Genomic DNA, 24,777 nt, shown 5'->3' with positions numbered 1-24,777 from the left:
AGCAGGTCCGGCTCAGTCCAGCATGGCATCCAGCTGGTTAGCCAGGGCGTCGAACATGGTGCTGATGTCGTCCAGGATGTGCTTGGTGGAGGTGCCCGGGGGGCTGCAGCAGGGGAAGGACCAGGTCAGATCAGCCAGCGGTCCGCACCCTGCCGGCCCTGGGCAAGGGGGCTGCTACTGAGAGCGTGGTTGGTGCGCGCACTCTGGGTGCATCTTCTCCTAATTCTCACAACTTCCCGAGGCAGTTAGGAGTTAGCGTTCCCTTCCTTGCACAGAGACGCTGGGGCTCACAGGGAGAAGTGACTTGCCCAAGCTCACGTGCCTCTAAGTGGCGGCCACCAGGATTCCCTGCGGGTCAGATCCGGGTGACCCCAGGCCCAGGCTCCTCCCATCCCAATAGGGGCCCCCCAGCCTGAGGATCTGCCCCACGCGAGGGTGACATCCCCCTCCCATCATTCCCGGAACCCTGGGAAAAGGATTCAGGATTCGGGAGGAGCTGCTCTTCTGCCGCCTTCTCCCCTTCCGAAGCACCCAGCACCCCTCACCCCTCTCGCTCCTCAGCACCAATGCTCTTCTCTGCGGCCCGCAAGGCAGCTGCCAGGGATGAGCTGGTCTGCTCCAGTCTCTGCTGGGCCCGGCCTGGGCCCGTGGCCCCAGTGTTCTCTGGCCTTGGAGGGGGCACAGGGCGGGGGCCGAGCCGGGGAGCCAGCTTAGGGCCAGAAAATGCCAGCTGGGTGCAGGCCACAGACACAGGCTTGGGGGCTGTTCCTGCAGAGACAAAGAGGTTGGCTCGTGACTCAGCTGGGCTGGGCACGAGCCCTGCCAACACACCACCCTCTCCCCGCAGGTCCCGCCTCATACCTGCTCCGGGCACCTTGAGGAGGGCAGCAGGGGGAGCCGGGGGCTCCATCTCCCCGGGCCGCCGACTGTTTTCCAGAGCCGGCCCCGGGCAGGGAGCCACGGGGGGCTGGGTCGGGGGGCTGGGAGAGAGAGGGGCTGGAGCCCCGGGGTTCGGGAGGCTGCCAGGGCCAGGCCGGGGAGGGCTGGCAGAGGCCGAGGGGGACTCGCCGGGGGTCTGCGAGGACAGGGGGACAGGGGGGCCGGGCGTGGCACCGGCCACCCCGAAGGCCAGGAGTGCCGTCTGCAGTGGCTCCCTCTCCCGGCATTTGGGCCTCCGCTTAACAGTGTCTGACTCTGTGAGGTTGAAGTCGAGGCCAGCAGGCACGGGCGTCTCCCGGGGTGGGGGGCCCGCCGGCTTGGGCCTCTGTTTGATCGTCAGGTTCCCCTCCTCCGCGAACGGGAGCCCCTCCCCTGAGCTGCCCCGAGACGGGGGTGTCCCCTCGGGCCCTGGGTCCTCCTCCTCCGTGTCCGATGCGGCGCCAGCCGGGGCGGGCAGGCCGGGGGGCTCCGAGGGGCCCGTGGGTTCACTGAGTGTTCGCCTCCGGGGCCCCGGGGCCCCCTCCTTGGGCGCCGGGCTTCCATCTGGTGGCGGCGGCGGCGGCGGCTCCAGGGTGGGGCCGGAGACGGAGCTGAGCCGCTTGGGGGGCGGGGGCGGGGGGCCTTTGCGGCGGGCCCGCAGGGCGAAGGACTGGCTGCGGGGCGCCCCTCGGGTTGGGGTCGGGCTGGGGCTGGTCCGGGCGAGGGCGCTGCGTCCTGGTCGCCGAGTGAGGGTGGCGTAGCTGCCCAAGGCGCTATCCACTGGCCCTTCGGCCTCCCCCTCGGCTTCCCCCTCGGCCGGGCTGGGGCGGCTCAGGCTGTGGGACCGGCGCTTGGGCCGAGGCGGGTCTGGAGGAGTGGTGGCCAGGGGGCCGGCCAAGTAGGAGAAGGCCCGGGGTGCGCCAGGAGGCGGCCCTGGGGCTGGGCTGGAGGGCGAGCCCTGGGGGTACATAAAAACATAAGGGGGGGCCCCTTGGCCAGGAAGTGGGGAACAGAGCTTAGGGGGCCGCTCTGTGCCCTCTGGAAGATTCCTCTCCTGTGGGGTGTTGGGGTCTCCGCCACTGGGCTGGGAGGCCGGCTGTTCCTGCGAGTGCCCGGACCCCCGTGAGCGTGCCCCGATGCTCTCCTGGCTGGGGGAGCGGGCAGGGAGCAGGGGGAGCGGCTCAGGGCCACCCCCTGCCATGGCCGCCTGTAGCTCTGGGCTCAGCTCGCTGCCCTGGAAGGTGAGGAGGCGCGGGCCGGCCACAGCCGGACCGTCCCCATTCTCCAGCCCCTCGATGGCCATCAGCTCCGGGCCCCTGGCCAGCCGGCGGCCGCCGTCACCTGGGGCCTCGCCCTGCAGTAGGCCCCGCCGAAGCTCAGCCAGCCGCTTCACCCCCAGCATGAGCTTCTTCTGATGACCTGAGAGGGGAGGATAGAGGCGGAAGGGTTGGCTGGGGCTGGAAAGGGTCACCCTCATCCCTCCTGGACCCCCGAAACATTTTGGAGACCCTCCAAGGCACGCGGGGGCCCAGCCAGAAGGCCCAGGGCAGTCCTCACCGAGCTTGTTGACGCCGATCTCCTGCAGCTCCTCCCAAGTGAGGTCGGCCACCAGCCCCATGGAATCGTAGCCGCTGCTCACCAGCTGCTTGTGGTACTGCGGCAGCCCCAGCGCGCACAGCCACTCCAGCAGGTCTGCCTGCAAGAGCAGCACCGTCGGCCCCCAAGCCAGGAAGGCACTGCAAGGCCGCAGCTGCCGGTGGGAGCCCGTGCCCGTTGCCCGCTCACCGGGATGTAGTTGGGTAACCACTCGGCGATGCTGAGCTGGGCGATCTCTGAGGCGATCTTCTTTCTGTGCCCGGGCTTGGTCACCCCGATGGCCGTCAGGTCCTGCCACACAGAGTCATGCCATCGGGCCCCCTCCTCTGCCCACTGGTTCCTGCACTGCCCTCCCGCTGCAGCACCTACCTCGGGTGTCATGCGGCTGATAGTTGGCACGTCATAGCCAGCCTGCAGAAAGTGGGCAGTGTAGCCCTCCAGCTGGAACTCGCTGAGCCAGTTATGAATGGCCTGAGCGTCCTGTGGTGTGCGGGGAGGGGTGAAGTTAATGGAGCTGAGTCTGCTGGGGTGGGGGCGGGGGCGGGGTGCCAAGGCCACAGACCAGCCACTGACCCCAGCCTCCCCAGGGGCCTGGTCTGAGCAGGGACTTAAGTCCACACTGAGGCCCATCCCAACCCCTACCCTGGGCTCACAGCCCACTGCCCAGTGCAGGACACACCTTCCCCTCCAGCAGCTGCTCCGGCCTCACGTCCTGGGCGAAGAGCTGCTCCCCGGAGCGGTAGTTGGCCAGAGGGTGGTGGTTTGGGTTGTCTTCAAGGAGGGAGAGAAGTGGAATCAGGGTGGCAGGACGAAGGTGTGCCAAGCCCTCAGCCTCCCCACCTGCACCTCTCCTAGCCCACCCAGGTCCCAGTCTCCCTTCCTACCTGCCAGGGACGGGGGGTGCAGTCCTGGCAGCACCTGGTCCTCTCCAGCAGAGGGCAGTGGCTGGAGACAGGGAAGGAGCTGACTCTCACTTGGGGAACTGGCAGTGGGTGTGAGGGGCCCGGCCCTGGCCCCAACCAACGCCCCCCCCGCCCCCGCACCTGGGCATTCTCAATGAGGAGGCCGGTGCCGTGGCCGTTGGTGCCCTCGGAACTCTGTCCGCTGCCGGCGCTGCGGATGCTTCCCACGCTGCCCTCGCTGCCCACGCTGTTCCTGTCACCTGCTGCAGGGGGCAGAAGCCAAGGGGTTAGAGCCCCAGGTGGCCCTGCCAACAGCTGACTGGCAGCTTGCCAGAGCCAGATGTCTACCCCGGTAGCCAGCACTGCCCCCCCGGGAGGAGGTACCTGGGCTGTCTGGGCTGAGGCCCACCCGAGGCAGCTGGCCGTAGGCAAGGGGGCGCAGGGGGTCATCAGCAGGGGGCTGCGGCGTCCTGGAGAGGCCTGGGCGCAGGGTGGTGGACGCAGAGGGGAGGCGGGGTGCAAGGACGCCCACCCGCTTGCTGACCACTTCAACGATGCCCGGGGGAAAGTAGCCCACGCGGTCCGTGCCCCTCTGGCTCTCGTGGATGTGGCCCTTCCAGCGGCCGTCGGGGTGCTGCTCAAGCACCTGTGGCAGGTGGGCGGGGACGCGGACGATGCCGTGGTCACGTGCTGCACCAGTGCCCGGCCCTGCGGCTGCGGTCCAGCTCTTCCCCTCCCCCCGGGGAGCCGGCCTCTGGTGCCCAAGTCGGCCCACAGTTCTGGCCCTGCCACCAGCATCCAGCCCAATCCGCTGGGTGCCTCCAGGGCATACCAACAGGAGTCTGGAGTCAGCCTGGGTTCAGGTCCCAGCTCCACTGCTTGCTAGCCTGTGGCTTTGGACAAACTGCTTTCACTCTCTAAGCCTCAATTTTGTCAGCTCCGAACAGGAAATGGTAAGAGCACCTACCTTACCTGGACTGGGAAGAGTTCAACGAGATCGTGCATATAAAGACCCTGACACAGAGCCTGATCCACAGTAGGTGCCCAAGTAAGTGACAGCAATCATCTGTGTTCTCACCGTGATCACGTCCCCTGCCCGGACATTGAGGGCCGTGGGATCGTGGAGGTTCCAGAAATCCTTGAGCGCCCGGACCTTCAGGATCCCTGAGGCCTCTAAGAGGAGGAGGAGAACAGTGTCATCTGAGGGTCCTTAGGGCATCTTCCCCCCACTCCAGTCCCGTTCATGACCCTCCCCCAGGTCCCTGCCGCAGCAGCCCTGCAGCAGCCCCGCAGACCAGCCCGGGGCCCAGGAGCGCGACACCCGCTCCTGCTCCACTTCCTGGGACCCTCTGGAGTGGCTCCGCATTCCCTGGGCTGGGTCTTCTCCCCCACGCGCTCACCCCGCAGTAGCTGCTTGATTTCCCGGCTGGCCTGGGAGGTGGTGAACTGATTCACGATGTCCAGCGCCGTCTGGTTATACGTGTTCCGGATGTTCACGTCCACCCCACCCTGGGTGTACAGCGCGGGGTAAGCCTGTGCTGGGCGCCCGGTTTGTCGCTTCTCCCAATTCTCACAGCTACCCAGCAGGTAGTTACTATTTTCAGGTTTTACAGATGAGGAAGTGGAAGCTCAGAGATAGGGTCAAGGATGAGCTCAAGGTCACTCAGCTAGTAAAAGGCAGAAGTGGGGCTCGAACCAGGTCCGTCTCCTCTCCAGCCACTTTGCACGGCCCCCACCCAGGCAAAACACCATGTTGCCAGTGGAGACCCCCTCCCTTGCCTCCCCAGCCGGTCTAGGACCCGGCACCCGCTGGGGACCCGTCCACACCCGCGGGCCCACCAGGGGTCCACACGCACCTCCAGGAGTAGCCGCACCACCTCGGTCTTGCCGTACAGCGCGGCCTCGTGGAGCGCCGTGCCTGTCTTGGTCTGGCGGTTGATCTCAATCCCAGCTCTCAGGAGCTGCCTGTGGAGGGGAGGGTGAGTTACTGGGGCAGAGGGCAGGGGGTGGGGAAGGAGAGGAAGCCGCTTGCTGGGGGCTGGGAGAGAGATCCAGAGCGAGGGTGAAGAGGGCAGCAGGGCAGGGCGCTGAGGGGACGTCGCCAGTCCCACCGGAAGAGGATGAGGATGTTGGGGGGGGCCCCGGTGGGTACCTGATGACCTCTCTGTGGCCGTTCTTGGCAGCCAAGTGCAGGGGTGTGGTATAGTTGGGGTCACACGGGTCCTTGGCCTCACCCTCCAGCAGTGCCACACATAAGTGGCTGTTCAGTAACAGCTGGGCCACCTGCAGCAACCAGCACTCAGGTAGGGCCTCCTCCTGAGACCCTAGAGACGCCCAGAACCCAGTACCCCGAGGGCAGCAGGCCCCACCTTGAGCCGTCCAAATTCGCAGGCCAGGTCCAAGGGCGTCTTCTTGGCCTTGTTGACCAGGCACGGGTTGGACTGATGCTGGAGGAGCATTTCTGACTGGGGTGGAGGGAGCCAGGTGAGGGGTCTGGCCGGGGCGGCCCCCCCGTGCCAGCCCCCCTCTCCCTGCCCCCGCGCCCCTGTAGGCTGGCAGGGTCACGTACCACTTCATAGTGTCCGTACTGGGCAGCCAGGTGCAGCGGGATCTGCCCATCCAGCGAGGCGGCGTTCACGGCCGCAGAGGCCCGCAGTAGCAGCCTCACGGGCTCCAGCCGGCCCTGCCAGGCTGCATAGTGCAGCGGGCGCATGCCTGCCAGAGGGAAGGGGTTTCGAAAGGAGGTCGAGGGATGGCGTGGTGCCGGAGGAGGGAACTGAGCAGAGCCTGGAGCCACCCCAGCTGGAGGGGAGAAGCGAAGCTGGCTTCACCCGGGTTTGGTCAGGGAGAGGTCCGGCTGTCCGGGGCTCAAGCCAGAATCCCACCTTGTCCACCACGGATGATCTGGTGAACTTGTAACGGTGATGTAACCTCAACTTCCTTACCTGGATAATGGGATGTCAGGACCACCCACTACCCCAGAAGGCAGTGAAGACTGAAGAGGTAAAGCACTTGCAAGTTCATAGAAGCTATGCCGACATCTGTTAGCATTGCTACGACGTAGCAGGGGCAAACTCTGACCACAGGGTCTGGGGTGCGGGTGCACTGGGCTCTCACCATTGCTGTCCTTGATGTCAACGGTGGCCTGAGCCTCCAGCAGCAAGGCTATGAGCTCCAGGCTGCCCCCCAGGGCGGCGTGGTGGAGAGCCGAGAATCTGGTGTGGTGGGACACAAGGTTGGGGGTGTCAGTGAGCGGCCCCCCGCCCCCAAATCCTGGTCTTCCACAGCAGACCCATCCTGGGGGCTGTCAGGGATGAGTTATTTGCCCACTGCACCCCCGGCCCCCCACCCTGCCAGCCCTGCCACGGGAGCACAGAGCAGCCGGGCTGCAGCATGAAAGGGCTCAGTGTCTGCGCTGAGAGGCCTGTTTGTCTGGCCTCCCTCACAGCCGGCCCCGGGGAGGGGGCCGTGGGAGCAGGAGCCCGAGGGCTCCTACCCTCCAGGGAGAAAAGGGGGCCCAGCGGGAATCTGACCCAAGGAGGCCCCTCAGAGAGGCACCAGGGCCCCCTCCCCTCCCTCAGGGATAGCTCCACGGGCAGGCACGCAGGCAGGGCCCTGAGCTCTCGGCAAACACGCTTCAAGGGCCAAGTTTGAGAGGGGAAGGGACTCTAGGCCCCAGGTCTTTCCACTGCCCCCCCCCCCCCCCCCCAGTTTTCAAGAGGGACGGGGGCTCCCGCTCACCCGTCAGCATCCTGGTAGTTGACGTTGAGTCTCTTCGTGGAGCCAAGGAGCTCTGGGGGTCAGAGCGGGAGGCATCAGGCCACCCTCAAATGATCCGCCCTTACCCACACCTAACCCAGCGCTCCCTCCCCGCCCGCCTCCCACCTCCAGCTGACCTCTTGGAGTGCAGGAAAGCACCTGCCCCATGGCCCTTTAGCTGTCAGTCCCTATGGCTTCCCACTCTGGCCCGTCAGCTGGAGGGCGCCGCTGCAGCAGTGGCCTGGCTTCCCTGGGCCCCCAGCCCCGCTTGTTTATAGGGTCAAAGGGGGCGGAGATGGGGGGGGACTGGCATGCTGTGCCCTCAAAGGACAGTCCCACGAGCACATGCTTGGCATTCCTGCCTGAATGGGCCAAGGAGTGAGCCTCATTGTCCCACGGGCCGAGGGGGCCGGGAGAGAAAGGAGAGGGCACCAGAAGCTGGAGAGCAGAGGGCGGATGCCAGGGCCGGACTCAAAGGCCACACTGCCCGGCCCTGGGTCATCCCTGAGCGGAGCATAGTGGGGAAGGTGGCGTCACACAGACCTCACCACGCCCTGGCTCTGCCACATACTAGTGGTGTGATCTTGGATAAGTCACCTGACCTCTCGGGTTGTGTCCTCATCTGTAAAACGGGCTGATCACAGAAGCTGCTCACGGGGGTTGTGAGTACAATGCCTGACCCTTGTGAAAGATGGGAGCTCTCACCATTCGGCACTCCTTACATGTTAGCCATTATTACCGAGAGGCTGTCCTCCAGCGAAAGCTGGTCCAGGCCCCACAGGGCCCCTGTCAGGGGAGTAACTGCTGACTCTGCACCCACAGGCTCCTAGCAGAGAGCTCTGTGCCCCGGGGAGCAAGGGGAGGATGCTGGTTCATCCCCCTCTCGGGGACAGGGACGGGGTTCAGACAGGTGTGCTCCACGTGTGAACCAGGGCGTGGGAGGGGGTGGGCCCTGAGGAGTGTTGCGGAGGGAAAGGAGAGTGCCTGTCACAGGCGGGCCCCTGCCTCCTGCTGGAACCCACCCCTGCCGGGAAGGAGGAGTCCTGGCTCAACCCGGCTGGGCAGGGTGCCAAGCATGCTGGTCCAGGCCTGCCCCCCAGGCCCTGGTGGGCCCCTGAATACCCCAGCAAGACAGGGCCTCATTCCAATAGGGAGGGACCAAGCCTGCAGTGAGGGGGAGACAGCTACACTTAGGGCTGAGCCGAATACGCTACAGTGAAAAGGTAGATACAGAGTCAAAGAGTGACGGAAGAGGTGAGGGGGTGGGGGCCACAGGAAAGAAACCCAGGCCTCCCAGCCTTCCTGTAGCCCCCTTGGAAAGTCCTTGTCACACAGAACCATTCAGGGCAGTGGAAAGAACAGGGGCCCTAGAAGCAGGAAGTGTGTGATTCCAATTCTTCTCCCTCTTACTGGCTGTGTGACCTTGGCCAGCCCTGGTACCTCTCTGAGCCTCAGCGAAGACAACGAGGTCAAGCAGGGAAGAGGCACAGAAAGTCCCTCCACCTACTGCCAGCCTGGACAGTCTGGGCTGGGGCAGCTCGGCAGGGAGATGCAGCCCCTCCGGGGAGTGGCAGACAACATGACAGAAGGGACAGGAACAGGGGCAGGGCCAGGCTGGGTGGCTCTGTTCTTTCCAGAACAATGGCCGGAAAGGCGGTGGGGAGAGGCTCAGAGTGACTGAACTGAGGACCTTGGTGGGAGGGTGGAGGGTCCTAGGCTCTTGGCAGTGGCTCCCGGCACTTCCCCTGCGGTACAACCTTCTTCCCAGGCCCGGCTCTGCGGGTGGAAGGGTCGCTCCTCCTGATTTAGGCTGGGCAGAGGATGTGAGCTCAGCAGGCCGCCCCCAGCCCACTCCATTTCCTCTGGCCAGAGAAGGAGACAGCTCAGAAGAGGGAGCAGGGGAGGGAGGGAGGGCAGAGGCAAGGCCCGGGCAACCGTAGCCCTCTCCTCCCAGCCACCTGCCCCCTGAAGAGGACCCGGGTAGGCAGGGAAGGCCGGCCCCCAGTGACCAGATATCAGGTGCAGCAGGCTGAAGGAGCGCCTCTCTTTGGACAGCCAGAAAGCTTTAGCCACCGCCCAGAGGGAAAAAAGGGAGCCCTGACACCTCCCTTCCAGCAGTTTCCTTTGCCTTTCTGGGTATGGAGCAGGAGTTTCCAGCCTCCCTTCTCAGAACTGCTTCAGAATCACCTGAAGAACTTTCGGATTTGCAGAGTCCCAGGCTCTCTGTGATGATTCTGTAGTTCTGGGAGAGACCAGGGAGTCCGTACTTTCAGAACTATCCCTAGGTAATTCTGACGGGCAGCCGAGTGTGGCAGCACAGGGCAGAGGGCCCAGGCTTCTCTTTGATCTGCCACACAATGGCCGTGTGACCTTGAGCAGATCACTAACCCTCTCTGACGGTCAGTTTCCTTATCTGTAAAGTGCATGTAGAAGTACCCATCTCCCAGGGAATAGAGGGGATTACAATATTTCAGAAACTGTAGGGTCTGCAAAGGTCACCTTGTGATCTCCCTTTTGTCACCAGCTTTCCCAGCTTCTCAGAGGACTGGGAGGGGGGACAGGTGGTTCCAGGACCCTATCGCTCTGTGCCTGTGCCTACACTCTGTGCAAGTCCCCTGGGGAGTGGCGGGAAGGATCATCTTCCTCCACAGATGTTTCCCCCGCTGGGCACAGGGGACCTTCCCGGAGCCTAGGAGCCTGGCTGCAAGGTTTCTGCCACCAGCCTCCAGCCACTTGCCCTCCTGAGGGCCTCACTTTGAGGTCTGAGGCCCCAGGGCTGTGAGGCCAGCAGCAGCTCAACCAAGGCCCTACTGGGCAGGTTGCCAAAAGCAACACAGAGGTGAGGGGAGGAGGGGCAGTGGCTCCCACCCTGGGTCCTCCCTGGACCCTCCTTGGCACCTTCCCCCATCGGGCTCACCGTGCATCCACTCCCCCAGGGCACCGAGAGCACCCCTCACGATTCCATCTCCCTACACCCCGGGTGTCCTGCCCTGGCGTGTAAGTGGGGACACTCACACACGTGCACAACTCCCAGGCCCTTAAAAGCCTTCCTTCTGGCATCCCACACTCCCGGGTGTGGGTGGGGATAATTGGACCTCTTCAGGTAGCCTGGGGGACTCCTTCCTGTGCAAAGGGCCAAGCTGTGTCTTGGGCTAGAGCCCCAGCACTCCAGAAGGACCCTCTCTCCCCCAGCCCGAATCTGGTGGCAGGAGCCATCTCCTGTCCCTGCTGGTCCAGGAGCTCAAGGGGACAAGTCCAGTGTCCTCCTGGGACAGTCCAGAGAGCTTGCCCTGAAGCCCAGAGGTCTACTCTCCTTGCAGGGTCTCACTGCAGAGGTACTCAGGAGATGGAAGTCAGGTGTGGCCACCTGTGCACAGAGCTCCCCCAACCTTGTCGACTAGAGACCCCAGGCTGCAGAGAGACCTCCAGAAAATTAACTTTGGACACACCCCCCCAGGGGACACAAGCAGATAAGTCAGGGGGATGGGGGCTGTAGTAAGCGGTTAGATAATGTTGAACTTTGTTTTAAGCAGAATTCCCTTTAAAAAACTATCTTACAGATCTCTCCATCAAGCTGACAAAAACACAGAGATGCTCTGGTTGAACTGGGGGGTGGGCGTGGAGGTTGAGCTCTAGCTATTCAGTCTTTCCCAACTCACTGCCTGAAACCCCACGGCTCCAAAGAACATATTGGAAAAACCACCTGCTAAAGGCAGCTCCATGAAGGCAGGACTTTTAGTTTGTCTTGTTCACTGCTGTGGCTCAGTGCTTAGAGCCTGGCACACGATAGGCACTCAAAGAAACTCGAATGAATGTACTTCAATCCTTTTACTTTACAGGTGCGGAAACTGAGGCCCAGAGAGGTAAAGTGATTTGCCTAAGGGTTCACAGCAAGGGGCACCCAACTTCCTCACTGGCTCTCCCACACAGAGGCACTCCCACCCCAAGTCCCCAGATCAGAGTGAACACCCGGGCCTCTCTCCACAGCCTGGCACTCAGGGGAGGGTCTCAGCTGGATAGTCACCCCGTCAAGTACTCACTTGTCTTTGTGGCCTTGACCTTAGCCACCAGTTTCTGCACACCAGTCACATCTCCATTCTTGACAGCGAGGATCAGGTCCTGTTCTCGACCCATCCTGGTCCCTGGGCTGGGCTCTGAGCTCAGGAGTCCAGGGCAGAGGCAGGGAAACGGGTCTAAGCCGAGGTGTCAGGGTGCCATCCCTTGGCCCTGTGGAGGGCCAGGCGTCCAGGGGGAGTGTGTCCGGTGTTCCAGGCAGTGGGCTTCTTGTCAGGCGCTGACGGGTACCCGCTCAAGGTGCTTCGTGAGCTGCCGCCACAAGCAGGAAAGCTGATCTCTGAGGGGGCAGAGGCTGTGTGGAAATCTGAACGGATATCAGCTTGCAGCTTCCGACAGCCCAGGGATGGGCCGGGACTGGGGGCGCCAATCTTTCCAACGTGGCTCAGGAGCACCAGTGCCCACCCAGAGGGCGGCCAGCATTCCCTCACACCTCAGTCAGCAGCGGTGGACGTGTCTCAGGGGTCTGCAAAAGGTGTGGTCCGCTGAAGGTCTGCTGAAGCCTGGGCCAGAGTCTGTAAGGGTCCCAGAAGCAGGGCTCAGAGAAAGAACAGGACAGGGCTTCCAGGGAGTCCCCCAATCACCCTGGCCGCCCTTCTGAGTCAAGGGAGGGGCTGAGCCACTCAAAAGGGGGAGGGAGCCGCCATGCATGAGAGGAGTATTTGGAAGCGGGGAGGTGGTGTTCTGGGAGGGGGAGGCTGAGTCACTGAGGCCCCAGGGCACCTGGCAGCACCTCAACCTGGGGCAGGAGGGGCCCTGGCAGCACGACACTGGGGCAGGTCGGGCCAGCAGCCTGTTCTCCACAGCCTGAGGCTCTGACACCCACAGACAACTGGTGGGCCAAGAGGTGGGGCCTGGGAGGGTCAGGCACAGGCAGACGGGCAGGGGTCACTCCCTGTGGAAGGTGCCTGCCCCCAGACTCTTCCCTATCCAAGCTTTGCTGTAATACTTGGATGCCCTAGCCCCAGGGCTCTTTATGAATTCAGAGGGTGGAATGGGCAGTTAGGGCCCCCCATCTCTGGCGGGGTGTCTGCCTGCAGGACAGGGAGGCTTTACAGCACCTGTTGTTGACCCATCCTCACCCCTTGTGTGGGATGGGGAAGCAGCTGGGCGGAGAACAGAGGTGAGAGCCGGGGCACTGCTGGTAAATGGGGCTGCCTGCCCTCCCAAGCCTGAATCTGAGCCCCAGAGCCCAGACTTCACTTTGGAAAAGCTTACGTCCGTTCCTAGGTGGCCGAGAATTTGTTGCCCGAGTCCTGTGGCATGAGACCTGTGCAGGCCTGGGGCCCTAGCTGGGGTCCTCTTACTCCCCAAAAGTCCCAAGCCCAAACCAGATGGCACTCCAGCTCAAGGCCCGCGGCCGACATTGGGGGAGGGCGCCCCTGGCAGTGCATGGGGTCGGGCTGGCTCCCCCGCCCCCCGGAATGCCAGTCCAGCGCCGCGCACCCCCCCAACCCAGCCCAGCCCTGGCGGACCGGGGAACAAAGCGGCGGGAAGGACCGGGAGGGCCAAGCGCCGGAGGGATTGATGCGGGAAGACGGTACAGGGGAGCGAGGAGGACGGAAGGACACGACAGATGAAGGCGCCCGCGGATCCCGCAAGAAAAGTTAGTTTGTGCCCGCCCTCAAGGGTGCTGACCCCCAGATCAGTCCCCGCAGTCTCACCTCTCCCAGCCTCCCCGCCGGGGGTCCGGCAGGTCCTCCTCGGTCCCTGGCACTCTGGACGGTGGCTCCCACAGCCCCCCCTTACCCTTTTTCTCCTCCTTCTCCTTTTCCAAGGCCGGCTCGGCGCCTCCCGCAGGAAATCCCGCCCCTCCCCCCTCCCTCCGGCCGGATCGGGAGCGGAGGGACCGTCCCGGCAGCGCAGTCGGACTGTCAGTCAGTGCCTACGGCCCCGCCCCGATCCGCGTCAGGCCCCGCCCCCTCTCTCTGGTCCGGACCGAGGACGCTGGCCGGGTCAGCGCATGCGCCCAGGTGAAGCGGCGTGGGTGGGGCTGAGGGTGCGCGCAGCTGCCTTCTGGCTGTGGAGCCCCGGGTGACCCGGGGCTCTAGAGTTCAGACTGAATGGTGAGATACCCTGTTTGTGACTGGGTGGGACAGAAGACGTGATGTGAAGGGATTTGGGAACCGAGGCCCAGGAATCCCACTTGGGAAGCCCCCCTTCCTCTTTGACCCTCGCCCTTCCGGGACTCCCGCGGCGACCTCCGCCCGCGGCCAGAGTCGCCGACCGACAGCCACTGGTCGGAGCAATGGTGCCACCTAGCGGACCGTGTCGGAACGACCCACGGTGGCGGCGGCGGGGACCCCAGCCTTGAGGAGGTGCTAATGACGGGCTGGGGTGGCGCTTCAGCACCATCGTGGGTCGGACAGCGCCTCCCCCCCAACCCGCCCCGGCCCTGGAAACCCGGCTTCCGACCCCCTCGGAAGGGACCCAACGGAAGACCCTGAAGGAACTCCGAACCTCCCTGGACTGCACCTGACAGCCCTTGGTGACCTTCAGTTTGTGAAGGTGGAATTCAGGAACCCAAAGCTCTCCCTTCTCTAAACCCCCTCTTCTAACCTCCCTGTCCAGCCTGGGTGGTGGGGACTAAGCAGCCCAGGGCTGCGGAGGGGAGGGTCACGCATTTGACTCTTCATACTACACTTTTCTAACGCCGGGCTCCTCAAGTTTTACTAGAGAGAAGCCCAGAGGCGGGCTGGGGATAGGAGAGGGGAGCGCCTCCAAATCCAGAAACCTGCAAGCTCTCCGCCCCCGGAATCGAGGCACATGTTTGTGGGCAGCCTCTAGGACCCAGGACACCCAGGAAGGTGGAAAGCAGGTGGGTTGATCCGGAGACCCGAGGAGCAGAGGTAGGATCCGCGGGCGCTAGGGCCGCGCGGAGTTCCGGCGGTGGGCGGGGCGTGGGCGGGGCGCGCGCGCGCGCGCCGCGCGCGCAGCGGCAGACCGCAACCCCATGGAGCCCGAACCCGAGTCAGCCTCCGTGGAGGTGCCTGCCGGGCGCGTGCTCAGGTGCGGCGCGGCCCGGCCCGGGGGAGGCGCCGGGACCGCGGAGTGGGCGCCGGGAAGGGCCCGGGCACCCGGGACGGGGATCCAGGCCTGGGCCGAGCGGCCCCGACTGCGCGGCCCTAACCCCGCGTCCCTTCCTTCCCCAGTGCCCCGGAGCTCTTCGCTGCCCGTTCCAGGTCCCAGAAGCTGCCCCAGCGCTCGCATGGCCCCAAGGACTTCCTCCCCGACGGCTCAGCGGCCCAGGCTGAGCGACTGCGAGTGTGCCGCGAGGAGCTCTGGCAGCTGCTGGCGGAGGAGCGCGTGGAGCGCCTGTGAGGGGGCCGGGCCGGGGCGGGGGCGAAGCCGGGGCGGACGGACCCGGTAGACTAACCCGGTAGACTGAGACGGACCCCTCCCTACTCCTCGCCAGGGGCAGTTTGGTGGCCGCCGAGTGGAGACCGGAAGAAGGCTTCGTGGAGTTGAAGTCTCCTGCGGTGAGCGGTAGGGTTCAGAGACAGGGGACCCGCCTTCTCTGCCCTCCTGGCTCCCTTGTGACATTTGCTCTGGGTCCCACGCAGGGTAAATTCTGGCAGACCATGGGCTTCTCAGAGCAGGGCCGGCAGCGGCTTCACCCGGAAGAGGGCTTGTATCTGCTGGAGTGTGTGAGTGGGGCCCTGGGAGAGTGGAGAAGGGGTTGGGACCAAGGAACCGGAAGGACGTTTTTATTGGAGAAAAAGTATATACAACTGAGTATTCAGGGAGCTTGAAACCTGATTTCTAGAGCAGGAGACAAGAATACCTCGCAGGGAGCAGGCATTCCAGTCGAAGTTAGTGATGCTGCCTCCCTCTCCCCGCTCCCCTTCCTGGTTGGCCCTATTCTTGCTGTGATGAGGGGGGCGTAGCACGCAGATATCAGAGCAGGGAAGTTGCCTCACTGGCTGTGCCACTGCAGGGACGGTTCACAAGCCGAGCTGTTGGCCCTGCTTCCAGGGCTCTATCCACCTCTTCCACCAAGACCTTCCGCTGTCTATCCAAGAGGCCTACCAGCTGCTGCTGTCTGAGAACACCGTGACTTTCCTGCAGTACCAGGTATCTGCCACCCTCTCCCGGGAGAGAAGCCACCCATCCACTGAACTAATGAGTATTTATAAGTACCTCCGAGGTGCTAGGCACAGAGCCATATGCTAAGGCTACAAGACCTGCAAGGGCTGTGTCGTCATGGTGCTTACATCCTAGTGGTGGCACTTGGGTAATATATAAGTAAGCAAGCAAATAGATGATTGACTTCACAGCTTGAGTGCCAGGAAAAAGACAAAGAGGAGGAGGGGCACCAGGCTAGAGACAGAAATGTGGACACCATGATGGCATGGATGGTATTTCCAACCCCACTGGGCTGTACGGAGGTGTGGCCAGAGTAGAGGGCTGTGTCTGAGACCTGGGGCACTCTAACCTGAGGAGGCCAGGGGGAAGATAAGGGACCTGAAGAGGGTCTGGCAATGCAGGAGAAAAACCAGGAGACGTGGCATCACAGACGCCAAGAGAAGGTCTTTCCAGGAAGAAGTGCTTGGCTATGTTGAAGGCTTGAGAGATCAAGCAAGCTGGGGGCATTCCTGCCTACATCTCTCAGATATGGATACAGGGACACAAGGATGAACATGTGGTTCATCCAAAGACCATTCCCCCCATCCCACCCATCTATGGAGGTGCTGCGGGGTGGCCAGGTGTCCACCACCTTCTGCTATCTTGTCTTTATCGTAGTCAGGAGCTTCACTGGTGACAGCTCTGGTATCAGAATATTCTAGGGTGTAGTTTTTTTCGTGGTCCATCAATCATCAGCTTTTTGGGATTTGTGTTTAAATTAAGAAACCGCTAAATGTCATTTGTGCCCACAGTAAGGTAAGTGAGAGGCAGGAATTCAGAGACTTGATACCTTAGTTTGGGGAAAGCGTTTATAATGGAGTATGGTCCTACCAGTCCCAGGGTTTGGAATCTGGGGATGTGGTGAATGGCTTCTGTCTGGAGAAACTATTTGTTTTCAAAAGTGGACGTCTGACCTCTACTTTTTTATCTTTTGAGGTCTTCAGCCACCTGAAGAGACTGGGCTATGTGCTTCGACGATTCCAAGCGAGGTAAATCCCTATCTTATTTCCCTCGAATTTATTCTAGTCCTGGAACCAGGCTGACTGGTCCCAAAGTAGAAAGTGGCCTCTCCTTACCTGGAATCCTTGGGGAACTGCAGCTCTCTGAACAGGCTGGAGGTGCTCTATTGAGAGGCATGTTGGGACAAATCTGGGTCATTTCACCTTATCCTGGGCTATCAGATTGAGCCCCATCTTCAGCCCGTTCACTCCACAGATAACAACTGAGCACCTACAGCTCAGCGTGAGAATGGAGATTTAGTACCGGAACGGTGCCTGGCACTTAGTAGGTGTGCAAGCAGACGTGTTAAGTGAAAATATGAATGAAGGACCAAGTGAGGAGTTCACAATTGAGTAGGGTTTCACATTCCTTTGGCTAGGTTAAATGTTCTTTCCTTCTGGGGCGTCTGAGGATCAACACCTTAGTAATCCAGCATAGCTGAGAGCCACAGAGACTCTCAGACTCAGGAGGAGAGACTGGTACAGCCTTTGCAGGTTCACACTATGGCACAAATGCTCTAGAACAAGCACATCCTTTAATTCGTGAAAGTGGAACATATCTTAAGGAAACAGGCACAGATGTGTGTGTAAGTTCACCTGTGAAACGTGTTTATTCACTCAGTCATTTGTGCAACAATATTTATTGACTACCTACTGGGTGCCAGGCCCTATTGCTGGTTGCTGAGGAATAGCGGAGAGCAAAATCACTGCCCCCACTGAACTTGTATCTAGTGGGGAGCTTACATGAAACACCATCGCTTTGTGAAATCGGTGATCTTGGAAACATACTATAAGCTCAACAGGGAAAGCGTGGTCACACAGATTAAAGTTTATCCCTTAGAGCAGCGCTACTTGATAGAACTTTCTGTAGTGATAAAAATGGTCTGTGTCCGTGTTATCCAGTATACGTGGCTTGTGTAACCATGGGACTGAATTTTTAATTTTGTTTAATTTTAATAGATTTAAATTTAACTTAAATAGCCCCTTTTGTCTAGGGCTACCATATTGGACAGTACAGCCTCACAGCCATAAAAAAATCATGGCAGGGAAGAATGAATAATGTCCATAATATACTGTTGAGTGTACAAAAAGACCACACGGTAGTGTGTTAGTACAATGTCATTTTTGAGAGGGAAAAACATGGAGAAAGACAGTATGTGTGTTTATAAGAAATAATGTTAGAAAGACAGTATGTGTGTTTGTGAGAAATGTTACAGTAGTATCTATGGGTTTTATTTTCATTTCTCTTGATTTTCCAAGTTTTCTTGTCCTGATTTTTCTCACTAGGGGTTAATTATTTATTGCTGGCTCTGCAGGAGCCCTGGTTTCAGGGACCCTCTGTTCAAAGGTGCCATTGGTGAGACCCAGAGGCCTGGACAAAGATGCATGGGCAGGCCCCTGTGTCTGCCCCCATGTACCCCGTGTGCAGGTCTGCCTGGGGCCTTAGCCCTTGGTTATGGCTCTAGCCCTGGCCCATGACTTACTCGGAGCCAGTCCCTCACACATTCCATGGGGAGCACCAGACTGAGGAGGTGGATCTGTTGCCTGCCCCATCCTCACCCACAGCTCCGTCCTGTCCCCTTACGAGAGGCAGCTGAACTTGGATGGCAGTGTCCAGTGCTTGGAGGATCGGAATGGCAAGAGGAAGAGGAGGAGCTCCAGCTCTCAGTAATGCTCCCCACGTGGCCACTCCCCAGGGAGAGCTTTGAGGGAGTGCTGGTGTTTGGGCCTTGGAGAATGCCCGGGCTTAAGAGCTGGGCTTGGGCTCAGGGAGGCAGTAGGGCACGTGTGGGTCGCGTGCACCTCAGCAGTCAGGAGCAGATGTGCTGCATTTCCTCCCCACGTCCCTCAGGTCCATTTATAAGAAGCCCAAGGCCCTGGAGAACCCCCTGCAGGGGGTGGATGGGACACCCGAGAGCCCGGCAACCTCCAGCCCACCTCCCCGAAACCAGAACAGCCGATGCCCAGAGGAGAAATCCCAGGAGTCAAGCCCCGTAAAGGGCCCCATGGGCCCCTTTCAGCTTCTGGGGTCCCTGGAGCCCTGCCCTGGGCTGGCCAGGGAGGGGGTGCGGTGCAGCCAGGAGAGTGGCAAAATGGAGAACGGGGTCAAGGGGGCTTGCAAGCCACGCTGGAACTTTGAGCACATCTCCTTCCCCAACGTGGCTTCAGATAGTCGCCATACCCTCCTGCTTGCCCCCGCCCCAGAGCTGCTCCCGGCCAACGTGGCAGGGCGGGAGACAGACGTGGAGTCCTGGTGTCAGAAGCTAAACCAGCGGAAGGAGAAGCTCTCCAGGCGGGAACGGGCGCAACAGGCAGAGGCCCAGCACTTCCGGGAGGATGTAAACTCGGATCCCGAGGTGCAGCGCTGCTCCAGCTGGCAGGAGTACAAGCAGCTGCTGCAGAGGCGGCATCTGCAGAAGACCCAGAGCCGCCCCCCACACCTGTGGGACCAGCCTGTCACGCCCTTGCTGAGTCCCGGTCAGGCAGACTCCCCAGGTACCCCCTCATCCTGCCATAGGCCACAAGACTTTGAAAGGGAAATGGATTGACCACAACTGATGGAGGCTTAAGAAAGATGGGGGAGGAGAGAGCTGTCAGTGGAGTGGAACCCACAAGGATAGTCCGTTCTGGGAGGCGGCAAAGAGACCCAGGTGGGAAGGTTTAGAAATGGCAAGTCAGTGCCCAGGGAGAGGCGAGGAGGAATGAAAATTACAACCACATCCTTAAAATCATAAACGAGCTGCATGTGGAGTGGCTCTGCCACCAACTGGCTGTGGCTCCCTGTTCTCCCACCTCTGTCAGAGGAGAACAAGGGGATGATATATTGGTCAAATAAAAGGAAAGCTTCTCGTATGCCCTGCATGTTAAGACTAGAGAACTAACAGGCAAGAATTGTGTTAACGAATTCAGAACTACAGTCCTTAACGGGAACATGGTGAGTTGTAAGTAACTAGAGTAGTGTTGTCAGAGCAGTTAAATTTGAATTTCAGATAAACAACTAATTTTTTTAGTATATGTATATTCCAAAAGTTGCATGGGGCAGACCTATACTAAAAAAAAAAGAAATCTGCTAAATCTGGCAACCCTAAACTAGGTGGCAGATTCAGAAATGTCAGGGGGAGTCTGGATGGTTGACTCCCCTCACCAACGCCTTATTTTCACCATCCTTGTAGCCACAGTCCTTCAGCGTATCTCTGTGCTGCAGACGACACACCTTGCTGATGGAGGTGCGCGGTGAGTTTCCAGGTAGTGCCTGTCTCCACAGTACTTTGGGTGCCGGCAGGAGTTGGCAGCTGGGATTTTACTCCTGAAGTTGGGCCTGAGCAGGGGAAATCATTCTAGGGACCCCTACCCTGGCTAATATTCATGTATGTCTAGGAGAGACGGAGGAGTGAGAGACAAGAGTAGGTTTTTCCCCAGGTTCTCAGATAAGGTAGCCATCCCCCCTTAGTCCCCCTGGAGGAACTGGGGGAGGGAAAGGGTGGTGTGGAAAGAAAAGATGGGGGAGGAGAGCCCCTGTTTGCTAAGGTTTCTCACTCTGTCCTCAGGCTGGTGGAGAAGTCTGGGGGCTTGGAGATCAGCTTTGATGTTTACCAGGCCGACGCCGTGGCCACCTTCCGAAAGAATAACCCTGGCAAGCCCTATGTCCGGATGTGCATTAGCGGGTACGAGACCAGTGAGCACTACTCCCAGGCGCTGCCAGTTCTCTCGTAAACCAGGTGGACCTCCTCTCCATGCCCCTGGCTCGTTCGTCAGTCCCTGAGAAGAACCAGCGGTCCGGAGAGAGGCCCCATAGCCAGATAGTGCTACAGGAACCCAGGCGTCCCAATCCTCACCTCTCATTCCTGGCATTTTCAAGTAGTCTCTCTCCTGTGCCACTTTAGTCCCAGGCTCACCCAGCCGAAGGGATGTGAATCAGAGGGATTTCCAGGCTAAGAGTGGTGAGAAACTTACTCTTCCTAGTCCCCTTACCCAACCAGGGCTCTGGGTATTACTTGGAGAACTTAATCAGAGCCGTGCAGTTTGCAGACAGCAGAGCCCAGGGCCCAGACTTCTTGTACCCCCAACTCCTGTCTTACAATTGCCCTTCCCTGGGAGCCTCGGAGGGCTGGGTTCTCAAAGCCTATGGGTGGGCTCTGTTCAGGTCTCAGTCTAACCTTGATTCTCGCAGATTTGATGAGCCAGTCCCAGACCTCTGCACACTCAAGCGATTGTCCTACCAGAGCGGGGATGTTCCTCTGATCTTTGCCCTGGTGGATCACGGAGACATCTCCTTCTACAGCTTCAGGGACTTCACGCTACCCAGGGATCTGGAGCACTGACCACGCAGCTCTGGCAGGGCCTGGGGTCTGCTCTGAGGGACCCGGACTGTCTACTCTCAGGGACCATCTCAGTTGCCTCCTACACCCAGACTCTGACCTGTAGCTTCAGAGGCTAGTCTGGGCCTTGGCCCTGGGTGTCTGATGCTTGCAGGAGAGGGGAGCTTTGCCCCCCTTACCTGGCTGCTGCAGCGCTTCCATGCCCCAGGCCTGAGACTGCTGCCTTGCAGTAAATCCCCTTGGAACTCAGGACTAGATTTCAGAGACCAGCGAGGCGGGGCAGAAGAGAGGACTCCGTGCCTTTAAATGAGAGGGTGCCTGCTTCTTGCGATAAAGCCAAAGCCATTAAAAAAATAGATCCCGGGCTTCCCTGGTGGCGCAGTGGTTTGAGAGTCCGCCTGCCGATGCAGGGGACGCGGGTTCGTGCCCCGGTCCGGGAGGATCCCACATGCCGCGGAGCGGCTGGGCCCGTGAGCCGTGGCCGCTGAGCCTGCGCGTCCCGAGCCTGTGCTCCACAATGGGAGAGGCCACAACAGTGGGGGGACAGCGTACCGCAAAAAAAATAAAATTAAATTTAAAAAATAGATCCCTTTTCTGCTGTGGCTGGATATACTAGACGAGTCCTCCCTACCCACCATCCCATTGTCCGTGGAACTGGCCCCCAGGCACTCACCCCTGCTTTATCCACCCACAGAGAGCGCTGCGTTCTCTGGTGCTAGAGCTAAGAGCAGCCCTCGGGAGGGCGGGAATGCGACCCGACCCTTTCTCTGGGAAGTCACTGACTTCTAGCTAGTTTGGCTTTCAGAAGGGTAGTCCGAGGAAGGAAGATGGCACTCCACTGGTCCTTCCCTGAACGCAGCCAGGTCCGGGTAGAGGGGCGGCCGAGAGGCGACGTGTCGGTGTGGCTTGAACCCTAGTCTTTCTGAGCTGTGCGGTGGAGCGTGCAGTTCACGCCCAGGCCTCGGCCTGGCCCCCGCGCCCCTTCTTCTCCTGTCTCTCGTCGTTCCTAATCCCCTCCCTCGTGCTGAAAACTCCGGTCGCTGTTGCTGCCGGTGACTGGGAGGAAGGTCCAGGCTTGGGGGCCGCCCAGAGAGGAGGCGCCTCGGCGACGCCCCAGTCCCCAAACCACCTAGTTCTCGGGTCCCGAAACTTGGCCCTGTGTTCGCCGGTCACCCTCTATGATTGGGTTGGGCGCTTTCAGGATGAGCCGGCCGGGCTATGCCCCTCCCTCCGGGGCAGCTCGGGGCCAGGTTGTGGGAGGGACCGCTCCCCGGGCTTAGGAGGTGGCCCGGGGCCGCCGCGCGTTCCGGGAACTATTTCCTCCTCCGGGAGGCGGCGGGACACTGGGCGCGGCGCGGCGTCCTGCGATCAGGTACGCCCAGGTGAGGCCGAGGGCGGGCCGGCAGTGCCTCGTGCATATTCACTCGGGCCTCGGTCCCGCCCCCGCGGTCCACGGAGCCGCGGACTGGCGGAGCACGGCCCCCGCCCTCCCCGAGGGCGCCCGCGCTGCGCTCGGCCTCTAAGGCTTTGCGCTCCCGGGGGCGGGGCCAGTCCCGGGGGGCGGGCCGGTGGGGCGCTGCTCTCCGGGTTCCGCGGACCCGGCCGGCTCACCCTTTATGTAAATAGTGGCGGCTCCGCCCCTTGCTCGCAGCGCCGGAGGTGAGCAGGAAGGAGACTGCCGCCCAGCAGCCCGTGGGCCCGCGGCGGAGCGGGCGGAGCCGGCGGCCGGCGCCGAGGGACGCGCAGGCCTCAGACGGGGGCTGCCCTGGAGTTCCAGGTGAGGTGAGGGCCGGGACCCACCTAGTCGAGCCCGCCCCCTCGGGGCGCCCGCCACTCGGGGCGGGGAGGCAGGGGAGGGCCGGGACCCCTCGCTTCTCCGGGCTGGGCGGGGAGGGCTGCGCGCAGATCCGCTCGCCTCGCTCCGGATCCCGTCGCTCCGCTCGTCTGGGAGAAAGACACCTGTAGAAAGTGCCGCTGGGAACTTTTCTGTGCCTGATCCGCCCGCGATTACAGCATTTGGGTTTCGGGTTTGCACAATAGTGTTGGCTTTGGAGAGCAGGGAAACAGGTGCTCGGCCCGGCTGTGTGCGAGGGTCACTGCGGGTGGAGACGGAGTCCCCCAGTCTCGGGCCCCACGTGTAAGGCGCCTGGCCGGAAAGGCAGGCGACGCGCGTCTCCAGAGTGGCCCTCTCTCCGCGAGCGGGGGCCGGAGCGCTTTACGTTGGCGGCTTAGCCCCTGCTCCTGCCATCTGGGCCTTCTCCCTGCCGGCCCTTTGTGCCTCCTAATCCCCGGACACAGGAAGCCCGCGGAAGGGACTTGGGTCTTGGGGTCTTTCTCCGCCTCAGGCGGCTTTGGATACCTTTAGGGGACGTTACGGAGACCCAGTCTCTTTTCCAAGACCACGGGGGTGGGGTTGCGCTGCGGGACACTGCGACTTGGCAAGAAGTGAAAAATTCCGTCTTGCCAAAGAAAGTGTGCAAAGTTTGCTCTTGGTTTGCTCAGGCTGGACGGTTCGCAGACACACCGAGCTTTGGCTGTGGGGAGAAGTGACTGTAACCAGGAGAGCTGTGGTGTGGCCCCCTGAGGCTCTCACCTGAAACAGGTGAGCTTTGGGTGAGGTGGGCGGGGCGTAGACTCGGCGCCGTTCCCATGGGGATCCATGTGCCAGATGCAGGGCGTCTTCACCTGGGCTCTAGGGAGCCTCTGCAGAGTTTACAACTCAAGGTCCTGTCAGGCTTCAGAGGGGATTCTGAGCGGGGAGGGGAGGAGTGTGTCAGGGAGACAGGAAACCCCAGGTGGGAGGAACAGAGCAGTAGTACAGAAGAGCCCTAGCCCAGCCCAGGGGGAAGCCAAGGTCAGAAGTGGCTTCTGAGGAACAGTCTGGGTCTTTGTGAGCTGAAGCATGGGAATGGTCCGACTTCTTAATTTTATTATTATTATTATTATTTTTTTTTTTTTTTTTTTTTTTTGTGGTATGCGGGCCTTCCTCTGTTGTTGTGGTATGCGGGCCTCCCTCTGTTGTGGCCTCTCCCGTTGCGGAGCACAGGCTCCGGACGCGCAGGCTCAGCGGCCATGGCTCACGGGCCCAGCCGCTCCACGGCATATGGGATCCTCCCGGACCGGGGCGCGAACCCGGTTCCCCTGCATCGGCAGGCGGACGCGCAACCACTGCACCACCAGGGAAGCCCCGACTTCTTAATTTTATGCACAGGGGATTCAGATTTGGTTTCCTTCAGCTATCTGCCCACAGTGCTCACTTATGTCAGTGAGGGCTCAAACCCAGCTCTGGGGGCTCTGACCAGTGCTTGCTCCTATTCTCTGAAGTTAGACTGGGCCACCGTCTGTGGGAGCCACTGGGCAGTGTTTCCAAGGTCTAGGGTCATCCTGCATCCCTACTTTTCCCTGAGGCAATGGAGTATTCCCTTTGGCAGCAGATTAATGTAATTTTTTAAAATTTTATTTATTTATTTATTTATTTTTGGCTGCATTGGGTCTTTGTGGCTGTGTGTGGGCTTTCACTAGTTGCGGCGAGCGAGGGCTACTCTTTGTTGGTGCGCGGGCTTCTCACTGCGGTGGCTTCTCTTGTTGCGGAGCTCAGGCTATAGGCACGCGGGCTCAGTAGTTGTGGTGCACGGGCTTAGTTGCTCCGCTGCATGTGGGATCTTCCCGGACCAGGGCTCGAACCCGTGTCCCCTGCATTGGCAGGTGGATTCTTAACCACTGCCTCACCAGGGAAGTTCCAGATTAATATAATTTTAATAACTTAGTAACTTAGTACTTAGTAGCGCTTTAATGCACAATAGCATTAAAAGAAAGAAAAAGGCCCTTAATCCCAGATGACCCCATTGGTTTAAAAAATAAAGAAGATAATAGGAGCCCACTGGGGCAAATGAAGTGCTTTAGAAAGCGTAAAATAAGACAGAAAAAAAAATTCTCCCTCGAGCCTCACAGTCTTTCCTCAGATATAGTGCTCGTTAAGTTTTTAGTGTCTTTCCAGACTCAGGTGTAGTTTTGGGGTTGTTTTTTTTTTTTTGCGGTACGCGGGCCTCTCACCGCTGCGGCCTCTCCCGTTGGGGGGCACAGGGC

The 24,777-nt window shown here is 60.8% G+C and overlaps 3 protein-coding genes across 29 annotated transcripts in view; 2 read left to right on the top strand and 1 right to left on the bottom strand.

Moving 5' to 3' along the window:
- Positions 1–6: 6 nt before the first annotated feature.
- CASKIN2 (CASK interacting protein 2) lies at positions 7–14,695 on the bottom strand. 5 transcript variants are annotated; one of them, XM_024130416.3, is made up of 20 exons: positions 14,626–14,695; positions 11,216–11,764; positions 7,158–7,209; positions 6,534–6,631; positions 5,986–6,131; positions 5,786–5,881; positions 5,569–5,699; positions 5,273–5,381; positions 4,817–4,925; positions 4,495–4,589; positions 3,801–4,062; positions 3,558–3,679; positions 3,399–3,459; positions 3,194–3,285; positions 2,884–2,994; positions 2,704–2,805; positions 2,476–2,614; positions 862–2,337; positions 546–768; positions 7–103 (listed from the first exon to the last, which is right to left on the bottom strand). In XM_024130416.3, exons 2-20 carry the CDS (start codon positions 11,307–11,309, stop codon positions 13–15), a joined length of 3,609 nt encoding a protein of 1,202 aa, XP_023986184.1. In that variant the 5' UTR covers positions 11,310–11,764; positions 14,626–14,695; the 3' UTR covers positions 7–12. The 5 variants fall into 5 exon arrangements, with proteins under 5 accessions (XP_023986184.1, XP_054945903.1, XP_054945904.1 ...); XM_055089928.1 differs by lacking the exon at positions 14,626–14,695 and adding an exon at positions 12,914–13,056; XM_055089929.1 differs by lacking the exon at positions 14,626–14,695 and adding an exon at positions 12,999–13,038.
- Positions 14,167–21,050, top strand: TSEN54 (tRNA splicing endonuclease subunit 54). Of its 2 annotated transcripts, XM_024130421.3 has the most exons (11): positions 14,167–14,258; positions 14,402–14,566; positions 14,665–14,728; positions 14,813–14,896; positions 15,225–15,323; positions 16,311–16,363; positions 17,939–18,040; positions 18,225–18,868; positions 19,546–19,606; positions 19,921–20,037; positions 20,544–21,050. In XM_024130421.3, exons 1-11 carry the CDS (start codon positions 14,203–14,205, stop codon positions 20,692–20,694), a joined length of 1,596 nt encoding a protein of 531 aa, XP_023986189.1. In that variant the 5' UTR covers positions 14,167–14,202; the 3' UTR covers positions 20,695–21,050. The 2 variants fall into 2 exon arrangements, with proteins under 2 accessions (XP_023986189.1, XP_028354164.1); XM_028498363.2 differs by lacking the exon at positions 14,167–14,258 and having other exon boundaries at positions 14,552–14,566; positions 14,665–14,735.
- A 1,287-nt stretch (positions 21,051–22,337) lies between these two features.
- LLGL2 (LLGL scribble cell polarity complex component 2) overlaps positions 22,338–24,777 on the top strand; it is a 34,062-nt gene continuing 31,622 nt past the window's right edge. For 12 of the 22 annotated variants that reach the window (XR_008619212.1, XR_008619214.1, XR_008619213.1 and 9 more), the window contains exons 1-2: positions 22,338–22,468; positions 23,194–23,293. The gene's annotated coding sequence lies outside the window, so the exon portion shown is untranslated. Of the gene's footprint in view, positions 22,474–23,193; positions 23,294–24,777 lie in introns of all 22 variants that reach the window. The other 10 variants (XR_008619215.1, XM_028499232.2, XM_028499233.2 and 7 more) reach the window with 3 other exon arrangements.

Source organism: Physeter macrocephalus, chromosome 14, assembly GCF_002837175.3.
Source record: "Physeter macrocephalus isolate SW-GA chromosome 14, ASM283717v5, whole genome shotgun sequence".
Lineage (NCBI taxonomy): Eukaryota > Metazoa > Chordata > Mammalia > Artiodactyla > Physeteridae > Physeter > Physeter macrocephalus.
Note: the sequence above shows the minus strand (reverse complement) of the source record. Positions and strands in the feature narration are given on the sequence as shown.

What these genes read in the sequence shown, in the direction of transcription:
- CASKIN2 (XM_024130416.3), bottom strand. Translation starts at nt 11,309, where the DNA reads ATGGGTCGAGAACAGGACCTGATCCTCGCTGTCAAGAATGGAGATGTG. An exon ending in GCACCCCCCGTCCCTGGCAG is followed by an intron (nt 3,286 to 3,398) that starts GTAGGAAGGGAG and finishes CCCTCCTTGAAG; the next exon opens with ACAACCCAAACCACCACCCT. An exon ending in AGCAGCTGCTGGAGGGGAAG is followed by an intron (nt 2,995 to 3,193) that starts GTGTGTCCTGCA and finishes CGCACACCACAG; the next exon opens with GACGCTCAGGCCATTCATAA.
- TSEN54 (XM_024130421.3), top strand. Translation starts at nt 14,203, where the DNA reads ATGGAGCCCGAACCCGAGTCAGCCTCCGTGGAGGTGCCTGCCGGGCGC. An exon ending in TGGAGTTGAAGTCTCCTGCG is followed by an intron (nt 14,729 to 14,812) that starts GTGAGCGGTAGG and finishes GGTCCCACGCAG; the next exon opens with GGTAAATTCTGGCAGACCAT. An exon ending in GTCCGGATGTGCATTAGCGG is followed by an intron (nt 20,038 to 20,543) that starts GTACGAGACCAG and finishes TGATTCTCGCAG; the next exon opens with ATTTGATGAGCCAGTCCCAG.